Here is a 22372-nt window from a genome sequence, read left to right on the forward strand (position 1 = left end):
TGCCTCAGTGTTAGTTCAGATCCTTTTTTGTGTGTTTTTCCAAATCCTTTTTTGAGAACAGGTTTGGAAAAGGAAAGAAAATAGTAGCACCTTAGAACTAAGAGGGGAAGACAAAGTCCATGGCCAGAGGAAAGAACACAAAGGTGAGCTTGCCAAAGACAAACTTTGGCCCGTTTCATAGTTTTGCGCAGGGTTGATTCTCATAAATCAAGGTGCACATTGATTTGTAGCCCAAACTTGTGACTCAGCAAATTAAGGTACCTGAAATCAGAGGGTGAGGAAATGTCGATGTCCGCTCCCGGCCGGCAGGAAGGACACACGACAAAGTCTGGTAGTGGACAACCTTTTCTTTTTATTTTCCTTCTCCGTACAGCCTGCCCTGGGTTCTCCCAGCTGAAGCCTCCTCTGGTCCGCTCCCCGCGGCTCCTTTTGTGCTTCAGTCTGCCCCAAAGCCTCTACCGGTCCACTCTCCGCGGCTCCTTTTGGGCTTTTACTTCTGGGCTTCTACCTGGCTTCTTCTTCCGCCCAGGGGTGGCACCGGTATATATACGGGTACAGTGTCCAATCATGTTAAAGTAAGCAAGGCAAGCTGATTGGCTAACATCATCAGTTGCCAGGCAGACTATATTGTTGAGCGGGTTGTTTACGCGGTAAGCAGGAAACTAACATATTCGATGGGAGGGGTAATCTACCTCAGGCTTTGCTCTTTACCACAGGCCGCACGTCCGCCGCGCAAGGCGAGCTATCACAGACGCGGCTCCCAACATCTCCCCCTATTTTATTTTTTATGAATGTGCGCATCGTAGCCCTTCCTGGACTGGGTGCAGAGGCTTATGCCCTATGTGTAGGCCCACCGTAGGTCCTTGGCTTAGACCCTGGTTGGCCATGCCATGGTCTGCCAAGGCCCTGAGGCCCTCGTCCTTTTTCTAGGGCCAGGCACAAACTGGACGGAACCTGGATGCACACAAGCTTGCACTCATTTCCTCTCCGTAAAGAAATCCCCTCGGAGAGAAATTTAGACCTGGGCAGCATCTAACAGTCCAGCGGCTTACGTGCAGGATGGGGTAGGGCCTGGCTTAGGTCGAGTCGTGCTGGGGAGGCACGCTCTTACCCGTCATTGACTCACCTACCCTGCTGTGTATTGTCACCTTATGGAGGAGAATGAGGGATGCCCGCCATATCTAGACTCGGTCGTGGGCCGATTGAGCAAGCCATGCATATGCCTGAGGATCTTCTTGTCCATTTCGGGCTACCGCTATTTCTATTCATCTTATTGGTTGGTCTGTGATGGATCTCCAGTAGGGCAGGTCTGATCTTCAGTCGAGGGCTTTGTTGCCCGTGTCAGTCTCTCCGGTATCCACAGTGGTTCTCGTCCCGGTTCCTGTGGGAAAACACAAACCGCGCCTCGGTTCCAGCTGACCACTGGATCCGGGCCCATCCATTGTCCTGTCAGGACATCTTTCCACTTCACCCACCCTTTATGGTTGGGGGAAGGGTTGCAGTGCTCCACAGCTGGGGAGCGATTATCATTATTTAAATTTAAAAAATTGTGTGTGAATAGTGCCATGGATAATCGTGCCTTTGGGGCCAGGCCTTGGCCTACTCCCCCTTTTTGTTTTTGTAAAATTTCTTTGAGGCTTCTATGAGCCCTCTCAATGATTCCTTGACCTTGGGGATTGTATGGGATACCATGTTTTAATTGAACCTCCATCATTTTGCAGAACTCATTGAAGGCTTTGCCTATATAGGCTGGTCCATTATCAGTTTTTAATATTTTTGGTTTGCCCCATGCGGCCCAAGCTGCCAGGCAATGATTGATCACATTAGACACTTTTTCACCTGTTTCTGCTGTTGCGAATATGACGTGAGAACAGGTGTCTGTGGAAACATGAACATATTTAAGAGTCCCAAACTCCTGTATATGTGTGATGTCCATCTGCCAAACATCACCAGGGATCAAACCTCGAGGGTTTACTCCCATCGGTATGGCAGGTTTGTATGTGGCACAGGAGTCACATAGTCGCACGATATCTCGTGCATCTGCTCTAGAAACATGGAAATGGTTTGCTAGTGTCCTGGCATTAACATGAAACTTATCATGGAAGGCACGGGCTCGCTCGATTGGTGTTAGTAAGGTAAAAATCCATAACGGGCGAGTGGCAGTGTCAGCAGCCGCATTCCCCTGTGCCATGGGCCCCGGCAGGGATGTATGTGCTCTTATGTGGGTGGTGAAGACCTTATGGTGTCTGTTCTGAAGCAATGTCTGGATAGACAGGAACAGTCCAGCCACTGTGGAAGTGGATCTAATTAAACTGGCAGTCTCAAGCACTTGCATAGCATTGACCACATACCTAGAATCGGAGACAATGTTAATGGCTTCTGAGAACCGTTCAAGAATCATTTTAACGATCTGCAGTTCTACCACCTGAGGCTGATCTGGTTTAAATTGTATGGTAACCGGGGGCTTGCCTAGGATCACATAGGCGCCTATCCCCGTCTTGGAGCCATCTGTGTATATTGTGGTTGCTAGGACTAATGGCTCAGAGGCAGTAACCTTTGGAAAAATTATAGGGTGCTGAGTGACAAATGACAAGATAGGGTCTTTAGGGTATTGATTGTTTATATCCCCATGGAAAACACATCTCAGAATGGCCCAGGTATCTATGCAGGCAGCCAGGGTCTTGATCTGGCTGGCGGTATAGGGTACTCGGATGGCTTGTGGTCCTGAGCCAAAATGTTGGACAGCTCTATCATGCGCTTCAAGGGCCAATGAAGCGACTGCCTCCGGGTAATGCTCTATGACTTTTGCAGGTGAGACCTTAGGGTGTATCCACAGTAGTGGTCCTTTCTGCCAAATCACCGCTGTAGGCTGTAGACTAGTCTGTAGCAAACAGACATCAAAGGGTCGCCCTGGTTCAATTCTGTGTAAGGTAGCCCCACCTAAGGCTTTTTCCACTCTCTGTAAGGCAGCTCTTGCCTCAGGAGTGAGCCTCCTGTGGGAGGCTATATCTGGGTCTCCCTTCAGAAGGTCGAACAGGGGTTTGAGATCTGAATTTGGTATATGTAAATATGGCCTAATCCAATTAATGTCTCCCAATAGCTTTTGCATGTCATTTAGGGTCCTAACGCCATCCATCCTAATGGTGACCTTCTGTATAAGTCTGGAGGCGACACTGAGGTCCACACCTGCTGACCCAGGGGTGGCCCTTGTTGAAGGCTGCCACCCTGAGCTGTCCTGTCTCTGGGGCGGGGGCCCGCCTGTGAAGGGGGCCCCCTCTGGCCGTTTTTTGGCTCTCTAGCATCTTGTCCACAAATACGGTTGCCCTGAGCATCAAAGACCGACCTACACTCCTCAGCTTTGTGTGATCCCTTTTTGCATCGCCCACAAACATATGGTTCTTCATTCCTAGGGCGAGGCCTAGCATCTGCATTGTTTGGGCAATGACGTTTAATGTGTCCTGGCTCCCCGCAGGCAAAACACCCTTTAGCCTTACATTCCCCTTCTAACCCGCGAGGTCCCCTCTGCTGTACAGCCGCGGCCAGGAGAGCAGCCACTCCCGAGTTGGAGAGCGGCCCCCCTATCTCTCTGCATATCCTAATCCAGGCGTTGAGGTCCTTGTTCTTATGAGGAGCTATCGCTGCCTTGCACTCCTTTGTACATTGCTCAAAAATCAGCTGTCTTACCAGCGGTTGAGCCACTCCCGGATCAGGAAATATCTTATCGGCAGCATCTTGCATTCGGGCCACAAAGTCAACAAATGGCTCTGTGGTACCCTGAATTATTTTTGAAAGACACAAGGAGGCTGTTCCGGCACCACTTACCTGTTTCCAGGCGCGGAGCCCTATGGCATTGATTTGTTCATAGACAGCGCCGGGGAACTGGGTCTGGTCATCAGCGTGCCGACCTTCTCCCATAAGCATTTCCTTGTTCCACCCCCGGTTTCCCCGATTGGCGTTTCTCTCAGCCTGCTCTGCAGAGAACTCTGCGTACCAGGCTCGCCAATCCAGGTAACTGCCCGAGGGCAGACACGCCTTTGCCAGCTGAATCCAGTCCGCGGGGGTGAGGGGCCCAGAAGACAGATTCTCCAGCATGGCAATGGTGTAAGGCGCAGTCGGCCCAAAGGTTGTAACTGCATTTTTAAGTTCTCTAATCTGCTTTATCTCAAAAGGCTCCCATACATTGCGTCCCTGGCCCATAGCTACTTGTACAGGAAATATCCCGTAGGGGCCACTATCTATCCCAGGTGGATGTACCTCATGAGACAAGTGTCCCCCCTGCCAAAGCCGCCTGTAAAAATACCGACCCGCCGGCGGCGGAGCATAAGACAGCGGCCGTGATTGGGCGGAAAATGGGGGCCCGTGCATCACTTCCTGTTCTGGCGAAAGGGGAGAGAGCTCCCAGGCGGCCGCCTCGTGGCGAGGAATCGCCTCCGGAAACGGCCCCCAAGGTGAGGCGGAAGGCTTCGCCTCCCTCTCGCGCCGGGGAGCGCTCAGGAGCTCTCTACTCCTCCGCAGACCAGGTTGAGCAGAGCGCAATTCGCGGGGCAACGCTGGAAAAGAACCCTGCGACCCCTTATTGAGCGATTTAGGCTCCTGACAGCTGGTCTCTTTGGCCTCCTTGCCATTCAACTTTCCCTCGTCCTCGGAGTCAGACGACTCCGAGGCTAGAGCCCCGTCCTCCTCCTTAGCATCCTTGTTCCCCTTGACGGACCCCTCTCGGGAGCTCCCTGACTGGGCCTGCTCAGATACCCTGCGTACTTTTGTAAGCTCTTGAGAGCTTTCTCCACAACCACCCTCGCTCTTAGTGTTGCTACCTAACATGTTTCCCATCTTTTAATATGTTACTCACCGCGTGAGGCCCAAGGAATCCGCCACTTACGCGTGAGCCTGAGGGGAGTCTAAAAGCCCTGTAGGTGCGCGCCACCCAGAGCCCAGGCTTATCCCCAACTCACCTGTCTCGCAGCTCTGTACTGGAGCGTTGTCCACTTCCACGTCTCGGGGGTGATCAGTCCCCGGGCGGGCCTCCAAATGTCGATGTCCGCTCCCGGCCGGCAGGAAGGACACACGACAAAGTCTGGTAGTGGACAACCTTTTCTTTTTATTTTCCTTCTCCGTACAGCCTGCCCTGGGTTCTCCCAGCTGAAGCCTCCTCTGGTCCGCTCCCCGCGGCTCCTTTTGTGCTTCAGTCTGCCCCAAAGCCTCTACCGGTCCACTCTCCGCGGCTCCTTTTGGGCTTTTACTTCTGGGCTTCTACCTGGCTTCTTCTTCCGCCCAGGGGTGGCACCGGTATATATACGGGTACAGTGTCCAATCATGTTAAAGTAAGCAAGGCAAGCTGATTGGCTAACATCATCAGTTGCCAGGCAGACTATATTGTTGAGCGGGTTGTTTACGCGGTAAGCAGGAAACTAACATATTCGATGGGAGGGGTAATCTACCTCAGGCTTTGCTCTTTACCACAGGCCGCACGTCCGCCGCGCAAGGCGAGCTATCACAGACGCGGCTCCCAACAAGGAAAGTTCTTAATTACCAGAAAAAAATTAGGGGAGAGGTACTGGAGACTGACCCCAGGCCCTCAGCAGATGCTGGGCAACCACGCCATCCCTGTGCTAAACCATAACCCTATTTAAATTTTATTCTGAGCCAAGCGTGGTGGTGCCTGCTTGATACCAGCACTCAGAAGGCTGAGGCAGAAGGATTACCATGAGTTCCAAGATAGCCTGGGCTACATAGTGAGTTCAAGGCCAGTCTATACTACATAGCAAGACCCTGTCTTGAAAATAGTTGTTTTTATTTTGAGGCAGGATCTTGCTAACTTTGCCCAACCAGCTTCCAACTCTCTAGAACCTGGTAGCACATTTTGATAACCCAGTGGGTCAGGTATATTGGAAAGAAGGACTTGACCCAATGTGGTGGGGATGAACCATTGTAAGACCTTAGGGAAGTTAAGCTGAAAAGGGAGGGGTTGATAGATTACACATAGACACATGACCCTGGCCAAAGAAATAGGCAGGCTTGGGCTGGGGATTTAGCTCAATGGCATAAGCGCCTGCCTTGCAAGCAGGCAGTCATGAGTTCGATCCTTGGTACCGATAAAAAAGAAAAAAGACAAAAAAAAAAAATAGGCAGGCTTTGTGTTAAGGTAAACCCTTAAAATGTAAACAGAAGCACTGTCTGTTATCAGGTAACATGCTACAATAATACCACGGAGAAAGGGCTTCTTTGTGCAACTAACCATGGATGGATGAGAAGGGGAAAAAACTTTTTTGAGACAGGGTCTCACTCTTGAGTCAAGGCTAGCCTTAAGCTCAATATGTAGTTCAGGCTGACCTTGAACTTGCAAGTGTCCTCCTGCCTCAGGCTCCCAAAGCCTGGGCTTATAGGCATGCACCACCATGCCCATCTCAGAAATCTTGCTATATCTTCCTAAAGAAAAAAAGGAAAAAAATAAATGCAGTAGTTTACAAATCTTGAACGCATACAGTGTTGGAGTGACTTAGTTCCACATGTAGCCATAGATTGACTAAGGTAGATGTTGTGTCACTGGCTTATTCTTTCAAGTAAAGAACAATTAGGCAAAACCCCAGGTGACAGAAGCTTTGCCGGCAGTAACCACATGGTGAGGAAAGGGTTTGGAGCACGGCAAAGTATCCCCACACATGAGATGTAGGCAGAACATTTGTGCTCTAATTAAAAGTTAATAATAGGTGTTCAGATTCTTCTTAAGTTTTTTCCAGTTCACAGAGTTTACCACTCACTAGATGTGTGAACTTAAGGGGCTGGGGATTTAGCTCAGCGGCATAAGCACCTGCCTTGCAAGCAGGCAGTCGTGAGTTCGATCCCTGGTACCGATAAAAAGGAAAAAAGACAAAAAGAAAAGAAAACAAACAAACAAAAAAAAAGATGTGTGAACTTAAGCAAGTTAATTAAAGTCTCTAGATCTCAGTTTCTTTATCCGCAGAATGGGAATGATGCCCTGTAAGGACAGAAGAATTAAATGAGGCCTGATTGGTAGCCGTGTAACACAGTGGTTAAGAAAGCAGGTGCAAAAAAAAAAAAAAAAAAAAAAAGAAAGAAAGAAAGGAAACCAAAAAGAAAAAGAAAAGAAAGCAGACTTGAGTCAGAGGACCTGGTTTGAAACCAGGAGCGCCCATCTACTCTCTCTGTCTCAGCTTCTTTATCTACCAAATGATAAATCACAGAATTTTTATGAGGATGAAGTGACTCAACACAAAGTACTTGGAAGAATTCTTGGCACAAAGTGAAGTATTCAGACAATGTCGGCAGTCCTTTGCAAGGTGCGGGACACACAGCGGTGATCAGTCCATGCATGGGCAGCATTCTTGGTGGCCCTGTTGCTGGTCAAGAGCAGGGTTCTGGGTTCTGTGACTCCCTCCTGTCAACCGCCACCCTACGCTGTCTTGATTTAGAATTGAGTATTGGAGGGGTCTCCCTGGAGGTCGGCATGGAGGGGCAAAGCCTGTCTTAGGTGATGAGAGAGAAGCCCACACTCAGAGCCAGACCCTAGAAGGCACCTGAGCAGCGTCCAAAGGGCTGGGCCTGGGAGAAGGAGCTGCCTGGCACGGAGCTGTGGGAACACTGTGCTCCTTGGCAGTTTTCCTGGGCAGAGGGGGCTCAGGGTCACCAGACCAGGGAACAGGGCTCTTGCAGAGGGCTCTTCTGTACTGGGTGGAGGGGCTAGAGAAAAGGATTGTAGAATGAATGCCCAGCCCCAGGCTAGGACCTTGGGCCTGAATCCTGTTGAACACAGTGGGGCTCAGCTACTGGAACGTGCTGACTGTGTTTTTGGAGCTTTCTTTCTCTTTTGTCAGGAGTTATTCCTCGTCTTCATCATTCAAATCCAGTCCATGAACAGGACCTGGTCCACTCCACCAACCATCTCACCAATCTTCCTGCTGCTCCCTGCCTCAACTGCCTCATTTGTGGTCCATCATTTCTGTCACCTAGACTCCTGCTGGAACCCCGGAAATATTTTCCACTTTCCCTTATTCCAGTATCACCCCTTCTCCACTCAGCACCTAGTGTGAACTTTTTTAAAAAATGGTTTTATTGAGATATAAATGACATACAAATCATCTGCATAAACAATAACTTGTAGCGGAGGATTGTGTAATCACAGCACAATCTTAGAATATTTTCATCCTCCCCTGAAGAAAATCTATACCCATTTGCAGTCACTCCCATGTACTGCCAGTGCCTCGACCCTACCAGTGTGGGGAAACCTCCTGTCCCTGTGGATCCGCCTTTCCTGGACATTTTATATAATTACCATCTTGCAATGTATGTCTTTTTTTTTTTTTTTTTTTTTTTTGTACCAGGGATTGAACTCACAACTGCATGCTTTCAAGGCAGGCGCTTATACCACTGAGTTAAATTCCCAGCCCCCAATGTATGTCTTTTTTATTTTTTTGTACCAAGAATCATACTGAGGGCCTCATGCTTGCCTTGTCCTACAGCACGTGTCTTTTGCGACTGGACTCTTTCTCTAGGCATAATGCTTTGAAGGTTCATCTGTGTTGTAGCAGACAGCTGTGCTTTTGTTTTGGTTTGTTTTCCGTTTTTTTGAGACAGTTCAGGCTGGCCTTGAGCTCACTTTGTAGCCCAGGCTGGTCTCAAACTCGAAACAATCCTCCTGCCTCAGCCTCCTGAGTGCTGGGATTACCTGCATGAGCCACCACGCCTGGCATATTTTCATTTCTTTTGAGTATATTCCTAGAAGTAAAATTTTACGATCATATGATAACTAAACTTTCTTATTTTTCAGTGCATTTTTGTTATTGTTTTGGTTTTTTTGTGGTACGGGTGATAGAAGCCAGGGTCTTCACACTGAGCTACATCCCCAATCCTGTTTTCTTTCTCTGTACTTGACTTTATATTTTCAAAAAGTTTTGATTAGCACACATTTGCAGGTCATAATGTTTACATTCATCTTAGGGAATGGGTACATGTACTTAACATATCTTAATTATTTTATCCTGCCCCATTACTACTTTCTAAAATTGTTTTCTGTGAGGCCAGGACTCCTTGAATTTCCCAGGCTGGGTTTGCATTTGTGATCCTCCTGCCTCAGCCTCCCAGAGTGCGGGGATTATTGGTGCGTGACACCACTCCCAGCTTCATATGGCTTTTCTTACCATAACCATCCTAGTGGAAGTGAACGGTGTCTCACTGTGGTTTCCGTTTCCATTTTATCATGCTCACAGGCTTTCTGGGTCAGAAGTTCAAGGAGAACACAGTAGAGGTGGCTCCACAATGTCTGGAGTCTCTACCAGACTTAAAGGCCGGAGGTGACTCAACGGCTGGGTTGAATTAATCTGAAAGCGTCTTAGCTCTGTTCTTGGGCAGTTTTCCTGGGAACAGGCTTTGTCCTCAGCCGAGCTGAGCCTAGAGTATCTACACATCCTCTCTCCATGGTGATCTCTGAGTCAGAGAATTGGGACTTCCTCATGGCATGGCCACTGTGGTCCAAGACAGCCGATGGAAACTGGGTCTTCACTTCAAAAGTCACATAATGTCACTTCTGCCTGTCTGATGTGACTCAAGTTGGAGGGACATACACCCTGCTTGTAAATGTCACTGCACTGTAGGAAGAACATGCAGGCTGAGAAATGCTGTAGCCACTTCTGGAAATTTGGAATCTGATTACTGCTGGGAAAAATATAACAGAAAAATGTGTTTCTTATGATTTTGACCTTTTAGCAAGATGCTGAGATGCTCTGTCTTCCCAGGGACCCTTTCCAAGATCTTGTCCTGAACACAGAACTGGACAGGAAATGAAATAGTGGGCTTTTACGATTTTTTGTTTCATTTTGTCTTTTTGAGACAGGGTCTCTTTATGCAGGCCAGGCTGGCCTTGAGCTCACTTTGTAGCTCAGGCAGGTCTCAAATTCACAATGATCCTCCTGCCTCAGCCTCCCGAGTGCTGGCATTATAGGCCTGTGCCACCACACCTGGCTGGGCTTTCACATTTACTAAAAGTATTTTGGGGGGCTGGGGATTTAGCTCAGTGGCATAAGCACCTGCCTTGCAAGCAGGCAGTCATGAGTTCAATCCCCAGTACCAATAAAAAGGAAAAAGACAAAAAATTTTAAAAAATAAAGTATTTTTTTTTCCTGGAGTTTGTAAACTGAACCCAGGAACTCTTGCTAGCCAGGCAGACGCTGCACCGCTGAGCTAAATCCCTGGCCCAATTAAGAGTATTAAAGGTAAGAAAAGAAGGGAGAAGTACTGTGGACAGAAGTGCTCTGTGAGTGACTATAGGAAAGGAAAGATGCTCTGCATGCAGTGAGCCACAAAGAAAGATAGAAGGAAGTGATCACAAGGCCAGCAGCTGCCATCCCTACACCCTTTCCGCTGTCAGATCAAGCTATCCTATCAAAAACTTACTTGAACTTGTGCCAGGAGAATGAGAGCCAGCACTCTCTGATTGGTATCAGGTACAGGGCTTGGACACTGTTCTGCACACACATCCTGAATATTCACGATGGACAGGACTCACCCTCTGGCCAACCACTTTGCCATGTCCTAATCTCCTGTCTCAACCTCAGCTGATTCCCTGACACCACCTAAGAGTCCTGGATCATTTCTCTGCTCAATACACTTGTTATGTCAAACTTTCTTCAGGTAGAAGGTACTTACTATGTATGATTGCCTAATATCAACCTCTATTCGTCCCCTCAGCCAGTTTCTTGAGGAAGCTGAGAGACAGCTGAACACTCACTTGTTTGGCTCGTATGTGACACAGTTCTGTCCAGTGAGAGGTAAGCAGAAATCTGCTGAGGGACTTCTAGGTGAGCTCCTGCCTTGCACAAGAAAGTGCTTCGTGAAGTAGAGGCAGCCAGCCCTCCTACAGTCCTCAGGGAAAGGCCAGAAAAATTGCAGAAACTATTGGCCCTGGTATCATTGAGCCACTGAATGCAATGCAATGCAGCTGTTATCTTGAGGTGCTTATCTGATAAGAAAATAAATCCTTATTTGTGTTAAGCCAGTGTGTTGATTTATTGAAACTCAAAAACTGCAAAAGTAGGGCTGGGGATACAGCTCCTTGGCACAGTGCCTACTGGCAAGCGCGAGGTCCTGAGTTTGATTCCTGGTACCTAAATAAAAGAAACCTGCAAAAGTAAAGGGCTTTATGTGGCGTCTTAAGAACTGCTATTCAGAAGACACTACTGTGAATCAGTTTTCCAAATAAAGAAGGTAGGGAAACTGGGAGCTTGAAAGGGGAAGCAGTACAAAGCAATAAAAATTCCTTTTTAGAAAAATTCTAAATTTGAGAACAGACGCTGTGTGACAGGGGCCAAGAGAAGATACGGGATTCAGGGTGCTGAACCAGGAGCATCATGAGCTTGCCAGCCCACCAAGACTGAATCTCAAAATGAAAAGAGGATTGGCAATGCTGTATTCCCAGGATCCTCCTGCCTCAGCCTCCCAAGTGCTGGGATTACAGGTGTGCATCACCACACCTGGTTCCATTTTCAAAAACTCTGTCAGTGTTGTTTTCATGTTAATTTTCCTTTTCACAACAGTCAACGTTGCTGATCCAACTACCCTGCTCAATCAACGTCTTGCTTCTTCCCTGTCTGTCTTTGAAAGCCTTCAGCTGGAAATTCTTTCCTGCAAGCAGATCTGCCTGCTTCCCCTGCATCCATAGCCACCAGCTCCTTCTTTCCCTCCAGGGACACTAGAAGAGGGACCCAGGGAGGGGGAGGCAGAGTAAATGGAGAGACGTTAATCCCACGTCCACTTTCCATTCATCTCTCAGTTTTGTTTTACTTATTTAGTCTTAGGTCTGGGCCTCTATCACTCAGCAGTGACCTTAAAGAGGCCCCTAAAGTAGTAAACACTTGAGTTGATCTTAAGCTGTGTCCATTACAGGCACTGTATTACATGCTGGGGTCACCAAGGTAGCAAGTAACAAATCCCAGTGGAGAGAAATCGATTGACAAGGCAGAGGGGTGGAACCTGGAGAGATGGCTCCTGAGAGACAAGAGGGGTCAGAGAATGGTGCTGCCAAGGCTCTTTGTCAAGCGTAATTTACACAGCAAAGTCACAATAGTAGCTGTTCAGGGGGCTGGGGATTTAGCTTAGTAGCATAAGCATCTGCCTTGCAAGCAGGCAGTCGTGGGTTCAATCCCCGGTACCAATAAAAAGGAAAAGGTCAAAAAAAAAATAGTAGCTGTTTAGCTAATACTGATTGGATAGGGAAACAAGTCACACAACAAGGCTATCTGAAAAGAATAAAGGCATTTTAGAGATGGGTCCAGATATTCTTAGCACCCACCTGAATGACTGATTCCTATCTGGATTTATTGGACCAGCGAGTGCTAATTTTTGTATAATATAACCGCAAGTTATTGTTTATCCCATAAGAAGGCACACAGGGGCTGGGTGTGGTGGTGCAAGTCTGTAATCCCAGCACTAAGGAGGCTGAGGCAGGATCGTTGCCAGTTCGAGACCAGCCTGGACTAAAAGGTGAGCTCAAGGCCAGCCTAATTTGCATAGCGAGACTGTGTCTCGAAAGGAACCAAAAAAAAAAAAAAAAGCATGTAAGCATATAGTCCTGTCCTAGCCATCAGATCTTTATCTTGAGGCCCACTCTTCTCCAAATGTGCCTCTGTCACAATTCTGATGTCTTCATTTTATGCTGACTTCCTTAAGAACCCGGACCCTCTCTGACTCTACAATATATTTTCCATCTAACTTACACAATGATTTTCGTTTTCACTCTAAATCATCATGACGGCAACAGAATCAATCTCTCAACCTCAACTACTATCTCAAAAAACTTATGTGTTTTACAACTTGATGTTTAGTGACCAGTCTCTGCTAGATAGAGCTGAGGTCCAGGGCTTGTATTTTTATTCATTTATATCTCTGGCACGTGGTAGGCGCTCGATCAATGCCTGTTGAGAGCGTGGAGCACTTACTTCACAGAGTTCAGCTATTAAGTCAACCCAGCTACAGTAGAATTTTCTTTCTCCGCCTCCCTCCCCTCCCCTCCTCTTTCAATCCCCCGCCCCCTTCTCCCTCCCGTTCCGCCACGCCCCCTTCCCACCCCTCACGCTCCAATCCTCTCCGGACTTCCCGCCTCCAATCCCCGGCCCCGCCTCCCGCCGCGTCGCGAAGGCGGAGGAAAGAGCAGGCGGGCTTTACGGCAGCCGCGTTGCGGCGGGGCGGGGCGCCGGGTGGCTGGCGCGCTTGGCGGCAGCGGTGGGAGGCAGGCCGGCAGACGGACTCGCGGTCGGGTGGTGGCGGCCGTGCTCGCTAGTGAGGGCGGGAGGGAGTGAGTCACTGAGCGTGTGTGAGGGAGGGAAGGAGCGAGCTAGCAGCCCGCGCCGTTCGTCCGCAGCACCCGCCAGGCCCCGCCGCTTCTCCGCCGCCCCGCGCCCAGGCCGGGCCAAGCCGAGCCGAGCCGGGTCGGGTCCGGTCCGGGCCATGCTGCTCACCGTGTACTGTGTGCGGAGGGACCTCTCCGAGGTGACCTTTTCCCTCCAGGTCGACGCCGACTTCGAGCTGCACAACTTCCGCGCGCTGTGCGAGCTCGAGTCCGGCATCCCCGCAGCCGAGAGCCAGGTATGCCGGGCAACGAGGGGGCCTCCCCGGAGCCGTCCCTCCCTCCGCTGCTGGAGGAGACCTGGGAAGTGAGGCGAGCGGGGGTGGTGGTGCCTGGCTCGCCCCCGCAGCCAGGAGGCCGCCGGAGTCGGGAGCTGCGCCCACATCCTGGCTGCGGCTGGCGCTGGCGCTGGGGTGGGGACCCGGGTGCGGATCAGAGAACCTGGCCGCGGACGCGCCCACTGCAGCGCAAGGGGCACGTGGGCTGCCGGGCAGCTCTCCACGCCTTCTGGCGCGTCGGCCCCTTCTCCCGCACTAATCCAGAGTTTGAGGTGTCACTGTGAACCCAAGCATTAGCCCTGAGATTGCAGGCAGGGTTCAGACACCCTGCTTCTCCAACCAGAAATACCAGTTTGGAACACTGGTAGATAGATGTTCATCTGCTGTTTAGGAGAGGGTTCCAGCTTAAATATACGTAATTTATCTTTAAGCGTGTACTTGTACTTTAGGTGAGGGGGAAAAGTTTGAAATACGCTTTTTTGGTTTTTTTTTGAGGTCTTTGGAAAAATTCTTTTTCTCCCTGTCGCATGCGTTTCAGGTTAAGTTCTTGTAAAAAAGTAATTGATTAGACTCGCGCTGCTCCCCCCCCCCCCACATTCTCTCCTGGTAGTAGGCCAAAAGTTCCTCCTGGTTTTGTTTTTGGAGACAAGGTCTGTGTAGTCGAGGCTGGCTTTGAACTCAGTATGTAGCCTGGGCTTGCCTCGGGTTCACTATCAACCTGGTTTAATCTGTCTCAGTCTCTCTAGTACTGGAACTAAGGACGACAAACGTGCGCCACTACGCCAGACAGAGGCTCCTTCTTTCAGGTCACAGTTCAGTTTGGGTCAGTTCCTACTTCAGTACTTTATAAGGATATACGCTTGCAAATTGCCTAGGGTGGTATCTCGCTCGTTGAGACTGTTTCATGGGTACTGGAAAGGAGTTTAACAGCTCACATTTTAAATAAGCAAAGTAATTCTTAAGGTGCTTTGGGGCTGTCAGTTGTTTGTCAAAACAGATGACAACAACTCCTTAGCCTTTATCTTAAAGCACTTTTCGACTTGATAAAGAGGGCTTTGGAGGACATAGTCTAAACATCAGAAAAACTAGAAATCTTCCAAGGCTCCAGAATGTAAATCTTTATTTCCTACTGCAGTTATGAAACAGTTCCAGAAACTATTGCCCAACTCTAGCTTGTTATGCCCTGTCTTATGGTAAACAAATGTGTCAATATTTTGTTCAGAAGGCTGGTTCTCTTACACAATGTGAACTTTAGAACCTTGGCATAAAGCTATTAGAAAAAAATTATTTCAGGACACAGAGTGTCATTTAAATACTATCTGGCAAGAGTTACAAAGAAATTGGCAGAACCCCCACCCCAGGTTCCCCAAAAAATTCATAAAAACTTACGAATCAGTTCTTTCAGTGAATCTCCTGGGGAGAGCTAGGAAAGAAGAAAAAATTGGCTTTCCGAATTTTTTTTTCCTTCTAGCTGTTATAGTACCCTGATTGTAATCATCAGTGTTAGAGAAATAAATAAAAACTAAAATATAAGTAGGATTGGGAAAGAAGAGAGATGGAGACTGTTTCTCTTCCTGAACCCTGTGTGTGTGTGTGTGTGTGTGTGTGTGTGTGTGTGTGTGTGTGTAAAAGAGAGATATGCTGGACATGGAACCCAGGACTTTGATCCTGTAGGGTGAGTGCTCTACCTCTGAGCTATATACATACTGTGCTACAGTTTTTCAGATGGTTTTAACAAAAAATTTTAGTGACTTAAAGGGGAATGTCAAATGGAAAGACAAATGTACTGTATATACGGTGGTGGTGCTGCCTGTAATCCCAGCTACTCAGGAGGCTAAGGCAAGGAGAATTGCAGGTTTGAAGCTAGCTTGTACAATTAGCTAGATTCTGCCTCAAAATAAAGGAAAAGGGCCAGAGATAGAGTTTATTGTCCTTTGGGGCTTAGTCCTCAGTATTGTTTTTTTTAAAAAAAAAAAAGTGTATAGTCGATGAGGACTGTCCTCTGCCGATTGGGAACTTTAGGAAAACTACCTAGTTAAATGGTTAGGCCAACTCCAAATTCTTCTTGGTCCATTATGTCAGTATTTTACCATTTGCTTTCTTCCCAAGCCAAATTAGCATATACAAATCCGGGCTGCCTAGTGTTAAGCCTGTATTAGATATCTGTAAACAGCGGCCTGGTTTTCGAGTTAGTTCTGTTGGCTCCTTTGTAACCTGACAACATAATGTCTATTTTAGGATGTCTGGTGGTCGGTTGTCTTTCACTGGCTTGCCCATCAGGCAGGAACAGTATCCACCCAGACTCTTGAGTCACTTCCTTTCATCAGATCATAAAAGTAAACATAGTAGTTTTTAGCCCCGAATAATCATTTTCCTTTATACCCACCACAATGTACCTCTCAGGGCTCTGCCCTGCTTGTTTACTGGACTCTGATTTACTTTCTTGCCTTTATCTTCTATCATTCTCTCCCCCCTCCCCCTGCTTTTTGTTTTCTGTCTTTGAGTCAGGGTCTTGGCCAGTCTTTCAGGCTGGCCTTGACCTCACTGTATAGCCCAAGCTAACCTCAAACTTGCACTGGTTCTCCTGCTTCAGCCTCCTGAGTGCTGGGACCCTAGGCATGTCACCACCGTGACTGGCCTACCTTTCATTTCTGTTTCTTAAAGGTTTTTTCTCCCCTCCCCTGCCCTGCCCTCCTCTTCTCTTCTTTTACTGTTTTTTATAAATGTCCTGGCTAGATTTTCCTGCCACGGGGTGTGGGATGTTCAGACCACTGACCTCCAAACACATATGCCTGTCTGTTTCACAACATGTTCCTTATTGTGTACATAATACATTATGTATAGACTAACGGTCTTTATGTGCCATATGTGTAGATGGTAACATTTTGTAGATCACGTATGTTTTACATGTGTGTACATACAATGCACTGTGTGTCAGTAATACACATGGAGTATTACCTGTGTATGTGATAACCACAAAATAATTCAAAGAATGAGTTAAATGAAAATTCTAGAATTTTCTATTTTCTGCCTGAACCCTGAAAGAATTGCCTTGCATGTCTGCCCTTTGTTGGGAACCACTAGTTTACAATTCAGTCTTTATGTCAGTGTTGAATGTGCATGTGCAGACACTTGAGAAGGTGTTAGTTTTTAATAACTAGATTGATGATAATCGCTGTAATGGAACGATAACACATTCAGGATGGAAACCATCTCCATTTGTGCATGTGATTAAAGCTGGGCATGTTGCATCACTTAACGCAAGTGTGGGCCTGGAAGCCAGTCGGCAACTGTTTGATGCTTTGGTGCAGACTTGGCTGGGTGAACATCAAATAATTATCAGAGCTTTAGCATCACTTTAAATTAAGGTCTTGGGTTTTTTTGAAACATCATTATAATTTACCTGTGTAGGAGGCATGTCATAAAAACATGTACAGAATTGAAGGACCCTCAAATGAAAGGCATATTTAAATGCCAAATAAGATCAGTAACTGTATGATCCTGGAAATGCTGCTCTGCACAGAGCATGATTCATGGTTTGAAGGACACTATTTTAAACCAGTGGAAACTGAAAGTTTCTGTTGTAGCTGGTTTTGGCATGTTTATTTGCTCAGGTAATTTTCTTTTTTGTTTGTTTTTGTTCTTGATTTTTGAGACAGGGTCAGATAGTCCAGACTGGCCTCAAATTCAAAGCAGTCCTCTTGCCTCAGCCTCCCAAATACCGTAATTACAAGCGATTTTAAAAAAAATAAATAGTACAGAAATTTGGGAGTAGGGTCACATGCCTGTAATCCCAGCACTCTGAAAGCTGAAGCTTGAGGATTGAAAATTGGAGCCCAGCCTCAGCAAGAGGATTTTAAAAATACACAGTCACTTATCACTCTGTAACACAGACATAGCTGCAATTTACTTTTTAGTATATTTATTTTCTAGGCTCTGTTCTTTTTATATATTTAATTGTCTTTTAAACATAATAGATCCTAAACAGTGTAAACAATTCATGTTACTTTCTTCAGTAACATACCACTACATTGTCAGTGTTTTCCTGTAAGGTTTTAAATTCAACTTTGGTCTATCAGCTGCAGAATAAGGTTAAATGGGTTTATTGTGATTCATTTAACAATTTCCTTGTTGCATAGTGTTTGAACTGAGAAAAATTGAAAGCAGTTATGAGTAACATTGCAGTAGACACCTATTTATGTAAGGCTTTGTTTCCCATTTCTGACTGTGTTCTCAGGATAAACTCAGATAAGGGAATTACCAGGTCAAAGTCATGAATTTTTTTTTTTTAAAGACAAGAGTTTTTAAAAACCGTCTTGCTGTGTGACCCAGGCTGGCTTTGGATTTGTGGCTATTCTCCTGCCTCAGCCTCCTGAGTACTGGGATTACAGGCATGTGCCCCCACACCTGGCCCTAAAGGCATAAACTTTTGAAAGGATTCTCAGTAATATTTTGAGATTGCCTTGCAGAAGCTAGTAAAAGTCAAGCTGTGTGTTAGAGAAGATAGTAGCTGTGGTTGATGACATGTGCGGGCTCTCAGTTAATGGTAGTATTTATTATTATGAAGCCATTCAGATGTGATTCCAAGAGCTTGGTGTCAACACTTTATGGTCCTCAGTGCTGGAAACGGACTGCTAAGATTTCTGTTAATTGAAGGCTCTTGTGCAGAGACCAGAAAACATTTGACCTCATGCTTAAAGCTTTTGGAGTGCTATTAATTAGTTTGTTGTTAAATGTTGATTAACATTAGGATTCAGCCTCTAGGGTGCCTTCCCTGGCATCCGCACCAGCAGTCATGCCAGTTTTGCAGATTTGGACTTGTTGCTGTCTAAAGCCCCTGTTGCATGTGCTTGGGACTGACACACCTGAGTTTTGAGAATTACAGCTTTCTAGTTGGGTAAAATCAATGTGGGAAGCATTGCCAGTGCTGTCACCAGTATCCATTTTGTTTATAGCAAGAGAAGAAGCCTTCAGGCTAATAGACACTCAGGTTAAATTGTAAGGTCACACAGATTAACCTACAAAATAATTCTTGGTCCCCTTCCCTAACCCATATTGAGGCTTGAACTCAGGCCTCCTGTATGCTTGGCAGTGCTGTATCACTGGGCTATATTCTATATTCCCAGCCCTTCTCGGATTCTTAAGCCTATTTTAACAAAAGAAATTAGTTCTTTTTTTGGTGGGGGGTACTGGGGGTCAAACTCATCACCTTGTCCTTGGCAGGGAAGTGCTTGAGCCACTGAGCTAAATCCCTGGCCCCAAGAAATTAGTTCTTTGTGGCAATTGTAATTGTAGTTAAGCTTGAATTTTTTTTTTATTTTTTAGTTAAGCTTTAATTTATATTTCATTCATGTTCTCAGAGTGAAATGGAGTCCACATGCTGACTTCTCAGTGTGAGGAATGTTTGCTCCTCATCTAGAGGGTGCTCCTCATCTTTTGTTCTGTTCTGTTCTGGTTTTTGGTTTTTTTGGTTGGCTTGTTTGTTTTGGTTTGGTGTCTTGAGACAAGGTCTTGCTTTGTAACTCAGGCTGGCCTTGAACTTTCAGTGATCGTCCTGCTTCAAACTCCTGAGTGCTGGGATTGCCGCTGTGCACCGCCATGCCTGGCTGTCATCGAGGGCAGAACGCAGTATTCCATAGTTCATATACATGCTGGATTTAGCACCTGCTGTATTGGGATGTTCCACTTTCATTGTTAGATGTCATTGCCTTCTGTAAAAGAGTGATACTGCCTGTTGAGGAAATGCGACCCCTGGACAGTGATGAAGGAACGCGTGATGACTATAAAACGGGGACACAGAGGAGGCCTGCATTCTACCACTGAGCCACACCTCCCAGCCCCAGGGTTTCTTCATGTTCAGGGCAAAGACAGTATTCCTGGGTGTAGGTCACTAGTGGTAATGAATGGCTTAGTAGCTCTTTTTCAAGTCAGAGACTGATTCACCTGGCCACAGTGGAGTTCCATCTGGGGAGTTTATATGTGGTACCAGAGAAGAGTCTGGGCTTGAATGTCAAGCGGGTGTGGTTTCAGTCTCAGCTCTCTTCCTTTTTAATAAAGGTCGAGTAGTGGGAAGTGATGGTGGTAGTGGGGATTGAACCCAGGATGTTGGCACCAGAATGTGTCCCTAACCCTGTCTGTCTGTCTGTCTGTCTCTGTCTGTCTCTGTCTGTATTTCGGCAGGTTCTCCACTAAATAACCCAGGCTGGGTTCAAGCTTGAATTTGTAATCCTGCTACCGCAGCGTCCCAGAGTGCTAGATTATAGGTGTGCACCACCACACCTGGCCTTAGTTCTCTTCTTCATCTCTTTGTGACCGCTATACATATGTAAGCCCAGTCCATAAAGTGGGACAAATAATGCCTGAAGCGGCTATGAGACTTACATACGAGAATTAAGTGGAAGACTGAGGACAGGGCCTGGTATAAGCTCACTCAGTGGTAGCTGACTACCATTTTAATCTGGCTTTTCACGTACAATATCCCACCCAAAAAGCAGTCAGCGATCTTGCAGATAGGATCATTCTTGGCTTTTGTTTTGTTCCAGTTTTGGTGGTGCTGGGGATGGAACCCAAGGCCTCCACGCATGCTGGGCACGTGCTGTACCATTGAGCTACATACATTCTCAGCTCCTAGAATCATTCTGATTCTGCTGAGTTTGATTTTGATTCCTTGTTTGTAAGTAAATTTTTCTCGTATGTGCACTTGCATAACATGTCTCTGCCCCAGGATCTGATCATCCGTCTGTGTGGTGACTGTTGCATTCATGAACTGGGGAGCCAGAGGTGAGGGAAGTAGGGGTCAGTGGCTTTACAGTGTTGCTGCTGCCTTATCCAGCCTGTCTTCTAGGCCTTCCCCTTGGCATGCCCCTCACTGCTCACTGTGCACTGTGCCTGTGAGGCCTGCCTCTTCCGACTTACGGCTGTTTTTCCATGCATTCCCACAGATTCTGATACGACTCTTGGTTATATTGCCAAAAATCTGTGTTAGTTCGGGTGTATTTTTACCCTGGGATCTGTGCTTATGTAAGAGTGTGAACGGGATGATCCAGTGCCAATGGTAGGCTGTTGATGTCTTAGCTCTGCAAGCTGCGGGTGAGAACTTACAATACTTTTTCTAGTCTTGTGTGAAACTTGTAAAGTATAATAGGACCTGCAAGTTCTGCAAATCAATTTTTTGTTCATCCCCTGGATGATTCTGTTTATGAGGGTTAGTTCTTTGGCTCGTCTCAGCACAAATTCTGGGAGCAGATATGATAGAAACCCTTGCCTTTGTAGTTGAAATGCTGTATTTTCAGTTTCTGCTCCAGGGAGCCTTCCTGGGGACCTCTGAGGGCAGGTGAGAGAGCACCGTGGAATGATAGCTGTCATGGTTATGTAGCCCAAATGCTTGCCTGACAAATGGGAAATATGAGGCCTGACTCAGCTGAGTGGCAGCCTCTCTCCGGTAATTATTGCGGGGTCAGGACACGACTTGTGTTCCTCAGGGTGCATATGGCCCAGTGTCAAGCAAATCCTTAGGATGAAAACCTTTCAAAGCCATGGTTATTCTCAGTGCCCCGGTGGAGTAAATGGTAACGCAGGTCAAGTCTGGTCTTCATTTATGGTTAAATTATATGCTTTTGTGTGTTGTATTTTTTCCCTTTCACAGCACATTGTTATTTTTGTACTCTCAGGTTTTCTTCGGTAACCACACATCATAAAAAAACTTTTGGCAGTGCATCCCTGAAGCTTTTTTCCATTGATACTTACTGTTCCTTTCTGAATTTCTTTCACTTTTATTTTTTCCTCATACATAGAAGAGTGATAAATGTTAATGAAAGAGAAGAAAGAAGGCCAGAAGGTTTATATTTGGGAACTATTTAAACTTACCAGTGTACAAGCTTACTTAAGAGTGAACATGTTAGTTAATAGTACTGTAGTTAGTGTACTCAGAATAACTTCCCTTCTAACTCAGAGTTAAATCTAAAATTGTGTCCGCTGTTTCTGTAAATTCATTCACCATTTTGTTTTGTTATTTTTTTTGAGACGGTATTGCTCTGTAGTCCATGATGTTGTTGTTGTTGTTGTTGTTGTGTTTGTTTTTTGGTACTGGGGATCAAACTCATGACTTTGCACTTATCAGGCAAGCACTTAAGCTGCTGAGCTAAATCCCCACCCCAATCCTGGCTGTTCTGACCTTGGCAGCCCCCCTGCTTCAGCCTGTCGAGTTGCTGAAATTGCAGCTGAGCCATGCACCCTCACATCTCGCCCATTCAGTCTTTAACTCAACAAATATTTGCACATCTATGTATAACAGGCCCTGTCCTAAGCATTTGTGATATGGTAAATGAAAGAAGGTCATTATTACCAAGTAGTTTCCATTTTAGTAGGATAGAAAGACAGTAAACAGGCAAATACAGTATTCTGGGAGGGTACTTTTTTTCTTCCTGTTTTTTGAGACTGAGTCTTGGCTATGTAGTCCAGGCTAGCCTTGAACTCCTGGCCTCAGCCTCCCAAGCACTGGAATTACAGGCAAGCACCCTCACACCCTGCTCTACATTTTATTTTTTTGCAATGCCAAGGTTCAAACTCCAGGCAGGTACTCTGCCATGAGCTATTGCCAGTATGAGAGTACATTTTTAGATAGGCTATAAGGTAAGGGGTCTGAAGAGGTCTAAAGAGACCTTTAAAAAATGACAGGAAACAATATTAATCACTCAGGTGACAGGAACAAGTGAAACAGTCCTGTGGGGAAATTGATTTC

At 46.6% G+C, this 22372-nt stretch overlaps 1 protein-coding gene and 1 long non-coding RNA gene across 5 annotated transcripts in view; one reads left to right on the forward strand and one right to left on the reverse strand.

Moving 5' to 3' along the window:
* Positions 1-332: 332 nt before the first annotated feature.
* On the reverse strand, positions 333-13616 carry LOC134472917 (uncharacterized). Its single transcript, XR_010042947.1, has 3 exons — positions 13467-13616; positions 4953-11132; positions 333-1422 (listed from the first exon to the last, which is right to left on the reverse strand). It is a non-coding gene; the product is annotated as an uncharacterized LOC134472917 (long non-coding RNA).
* Positions 13231-22372, forward strand: part of Ddi2 (DNA damage inducible 1 homolog 2) — a 44629-nt gene continuing 35487 nt past the window's right edge. For 2 of the 4 annotated variants that reach the window (XM_063235556.1, XM_063235558.1), the window contains exon 1: positions 13231-13593. In XM_063235556.1, coding sequence (XP_063091626.1) covers positions 13456-13593 — 138 coding nt within the window. In that variant the 5' untranslated portion in view covers positions 13231-13455. Of the gene's footprint in view, positions 13594-20285; positions 20306-22372 lie in introns of those variants that run through there. The other 2 variants (XM_063235559.1, XM_063235557.1) reach the window with 2 other exon arrangements.

The sequence above is a fragment of the Cavia porcellus genome, unplaced genomic scaffold (genome assembly GCF_034190915.1).
Source record: "Cavia porcellus strain 051 isolate PalLab524CR breed Dunkin Hartley unplaced genomic scaffold, mCavPor4.1 scaffold_25, whole genome shotgun sequence".
Classification (NCBI taxonomy): Eukaryota; Metazoa; Chordata; class Mammalia; order Rodentia; family Caviidae; genus Cavia; species Cavia porcellus.